Source organism: Triticum dicoccoides, chromosome 4B (assembly GCF_002162155.2).
Source record: "Triticum dicoccoides isolate Atlit2015 ecotype Zavitan chromosome 4B, WEW_v2.0, whole genome shotgun sequence".
Lineage (NCBI taxonomy): Eukaryota > Viridiplantae > Streptophyta > Magnoliopsida > Poales > Poaceae > Triticum > Triticum dicoccoides.
This window is the reverse complement of record NC_041387.1, coordinates 617,539,619-617,543,812: the sequence shown is the minus strand read 5'-3', so window position 1 is coordinate 617,543,812 and position 4,194 is coordinate 617,539,619. Positions and strand designations below refer to the sequence as shown.

Sequence of the window (4,194 nt, the reverse complement as noted above, 5' to 3'; positions counted from 1 at the left end):
ACACGTTGGGATTCAAGTGCGCCTTGCCCTTTGTGCTTTCGTTGGTTGTTCCTAGTTTGTTACCACTGCTTACCTACCTACACGATTTAGTCATGCTGCATGTAATTTAGTGATAAGCATGGGTTAGCACCACCTAGCTAGTGAAGGTGCATTACTGTATTGGCATAGGCCGGCCTAATCTCAGCAAACCTCTAATGGTCAGTGGAAGGCAAAAGAGTTTGGACTCTTGGTTAGGATAATAAGCTCCTTAACCCTACATGATGCAGATGCCAGAGCATGGTCGCAGAAGTTCTGTTGCTCTGTTCCAATCTTTCCTGCAGGTTCCACTTAGTTTAGAGCAGCCGGTACAGATTAGGGTACATGTTGGGGCTTCCTTTCCAAAACATATTTAAGTGGTATATTAGCCCACTGCTAGATTGTTTTTCTCATATGATTGGACATACATGCCTGCTGATGTGCACGAATATAAATGTACATACACTTGTGCATATATTTTCCCTGCTAATTTATCAAAGTTGTCTCTGATCCCAAGGAAAAAGTTCTAAATTAATTTCCCATCACATATTGTCTCCCGAGGAAAAGAAAGGAGCTGAAAATAACACAAACGACAGCTCCACTTCTGGCCAGGTGATGTATGAAATGCTTGTATATGTATTATCCCCGGATTTATCAACTGGACTGTGCTGGCGAGTCGCGCTGCAACCCATCCCAACTAATCACAAAAGAAATCATCACACGGGCAAGCAGTCACGATAACAACTAAACTAAAAACACGAGAGAAAGTGGTGTATAATTGCACCCGGATGACCTAGCCCCATTGTGTTTTGTCCTTCTCTTGGGATTGGCAGAGTGGTATAGTATTAGTGTACCTACAGAAAATGGGAGGGCAGACCTTAGCGGAAGAGGCGAGAGCGCCATTGGAAGCTCAAAATAATGGAGGCGGTTGGCCACCGAGGAGACACGCCGGAATTGTTTATTCCCTCAGGCCCTAATTTCCAACCATGCACTCTTTCCCCCTTCCTCTTCGTCTCCTTATAAGCAATGGCGCTCGGCCGGCCATTGCACTCCAACCATCATCATCAGCAGCAGCAGCAGCGATCACCACGACACCGGAGAGAGACAACACAATCAGTTCCATCACCGAGCGATCCAGGGATCATCACCGGTCGGTTGATGAGCATGACGGGACTGGGGTCGCCGTGCGGTGCGTGCAAGTTTTTGAGGCGCAAGTGCGCGCGCGGGTGCGTCTTCGCGCCCTACTTCTGCCACGAGCAGGGCGCGGCGCACTTCGCCGCCATCCACAAGGTGTTCGGCGCCAGCAACGTCTCCAAGCTCCTGGCGCACCTGCCCATCTCCGACCGCGCCGAGGCCGCCGTCACCGTCTCCTACGAGGCGCAGGCCCGCCTCCGCGACCCCGTCTACGGCTGCGTGGCACACATCTTCGCACTCCAGCAGCAGGTCATGACCCTGCAGGCGCAGCTCGCCTCGCTCAAGGCGCACGCCCCGCCGGCGCCGCAAGGGGTGCAGCACCAGAACGACGTCAAGGGCTACGTGGGAGGCGGCGCGGCGGATCAGTACGCGCACGGCGGCTACCAATGGCCCAACGGCAACGGCGTGGGCGCGGCGGCCGCACAGCAGCAGTGCGCGTACGGCGGCAATGGCGGCGCAGCGGCCGGGCACGACTCCATCAGCGCGCTGCTGGCCGGGTCGGCGGCATCGGACTACATGATGTACCACGCGCTCGAGCAGTCGGCGTCCGACGACGACGGGCATGCCGCGGCGGCGGGCTTCGAGGCAGCGGACCAGTCGTCGTTCGGGACGGAGGAGAGCGGGTGGAGGTCGTCGTCGGGGTACCAAGACTGCGAGGACCTGCAGAGCGTGGCCTATGCGTACCTTAATCGCTCGTAAGAACCACTACAACTAGCTAGTGCAGAATTAATATATCACAAGATATACTCCTCGATCGATGATTTCCTGAATCCTGATCATGTTTTGGGCTTGAGAGTTTGAGTTGGATAATATATGTGTAATTTTTAAAGTCTACGTCGATCAGTCGATCAATCATGCTCAGGTTCTAGTCCTTAGCTAGCCAGCTAGTAATAATCCTAGTAGAGGGGTTGTGAGAGTTCACTGCTAGATCTATACATGATCACCGCAGGAACCTAGCTAGTTGACTAGACAGCAAAAATGCTTCTTGGTACGATCAATATGCTATATATTTCTGGTTGGAAATAAGTTATCTTGTCTGAGTTCTGTTCTGTATAGTTGTGTACTGCAGTAGTATTCTGTATATGATTCGACTTGTCATGCCATAAATATGTATGTATTGCCAAGAGATGATCAAGAGAACAAGCTAGAAGGCAGTGATGGACAGCTGATATAGTGATAGACAAGCTGATTCAATGGCCGCACATGTGGAAATTCCAGTTATACAACTGTTTTCATTGACTAGCTAGCTCCTCCAGTTCTTTTACGGAACCTATCTACTCTTATACCGCCTTTCTAAAGATTCCTATGGATCTGATATTCAAGTACTAGTACGTGTTGATATAATCTAGTAGTATAGCTAGCTTTTACATGCGATGATGCTGCAGTATGCAATCCTTAATCATGATCTGATTAACCCTTTGACGAAATTATGCTTAGACTGTGATCCTCCAAAATATTGTCAAATGTATGTCTTTTTCCAGTATAATTCGTAGAAATTCTTCTGAGTTTTTTCTTGGAGACTATTTGATGTGCACTAAGATCGTATTGTTCTTGTTTTTATATATTTCTTGTCCCTTCAAAGTGGGTGGGGGTGATTAAGAACATAACTCTTGAGGTTGTGGCATTTTTTTTTTCTATACTTGAATAACGTACAGGACTTAGAATGTTGGGGCAGAACGGAACATGAATGACATAAGTAAGGAAGAGGTTGGGAGTTGGGACTCATTTGTAGTGCAAAGATGTTGTGATCATTATAAATAAGCATGAATTAACCTAGATAAAGTTCTATAAATTTGGGGCAAGATGACTAGTTGTTTATAGAATTTGCGCTGATGTTCTCGTTCAGATTTTGCTTATGGTTTATGCCATTAAATGGAACAGTACCGAAATGTTTCTCAAAATATAGCATACATCATGCATGCATGTCCTGTGTCTTCTGTGGGTAAAGTATTCATGTGTGATCCTCCACAAAATGAAGAAACTGTCCTGATGCCAGCATATAGTACTGGAGGGACAAATGCTGCTAGATTTCCCCCTCGACATATGCAAGTAATTTCTGCGTTCCAAAATGTAAGATGCACATGGAGTATGAAATTTAACTTTGAACAATAGTTAAGCAATTAATATGTGAATTGTCCAAACATGTCACTATTTGAAAAATGCATTTGCATATGAATTAAATGATACAATTCTTACACAATATATATCAAATTTTATTAGATTAATTGTTGGCCAAAGTTGAACCGTAAGCCCTTGCACACCATACATTTCTGGTCGGAGGGAGTACAATCTACCAACTAGCTTACCTAATTAATTTGAGTGACCCGGTTGTATTTAATTTGTGTAAACACCATTGATGATCTGCTTAGCTCCTAAAAGATGTCTATGTCTGCATATTATGTCAGTTTTATTGCGGCCAGTTTACTTTGATTATAAGCCGTACCACTACCGTTGGAAGGCAACCATAAAGTGCAATTTGCTTTTGGTGCTTTAAGAACTAAAGAGAATGTCAACTAAGTTGATCGAAGTTCTTTCCAGAAATTAAAGCAATATATATTCTATGAAGTGTTTTTTTCGCTTTTAGTGCATTGACAGAGGAGCTACACATTGAAACAAGGCATTGACATGGAAAGTACTCCATCACAAGAAGCTTAAACTTAATCTATTATGCTTGCAAATGATAGGCCCAATCAGCACATATGTTCTTTTACAGCGATGAAAAATGCATAACGTTTTGTCATGTGCTTTCCTCTTTTTAGTTCATATGAATCATTATAGGATATCTGGTTATCTATATCGGAGAAGATATGTTCACCATCATACTGTCAATATTTTGGATAAAAAGTCTAACAATGATCTGGAAAAGAAGTCAGATTTTACGCAATTTCAACTAAGATTGTTCCAGCAGCTTCCTAATGGGACATGGCAGGCATGGATTAGAGTTTAGATTAGGGTATGTACATATTATTGCTCCAAATGGTCTGA

At 44.8% G+C, this 4,194-nt stretch overlaps 1 protein-coding gene across 1 annotated transcript; it reads left to right on the top strand.

The window, feature by feature from the left end:
- The first annotated feature begins 1,098 nt into the window (after positions 1 to 1,098).
- On the top strand, positions 1,099 to 2,183 carry LOC119294044 (LOB domain-containing protein CRL1-like). Its single transcript, XM_037572323.1, has one exon. The coding sequence runs from the start codon at positions 1,174 to 1,176 to the stop codon at positions 1,906 to 1,908; it is 735 nt and encodes a 244-aa protein (XP_037428220.1). The 5' UTR covers positions 1,099 to 1,173; the 3' UTR covers positions 1,909 to 2,183.
- Positions 2,184 to 4,194: the final 2,011 nt, after the last annotated feature.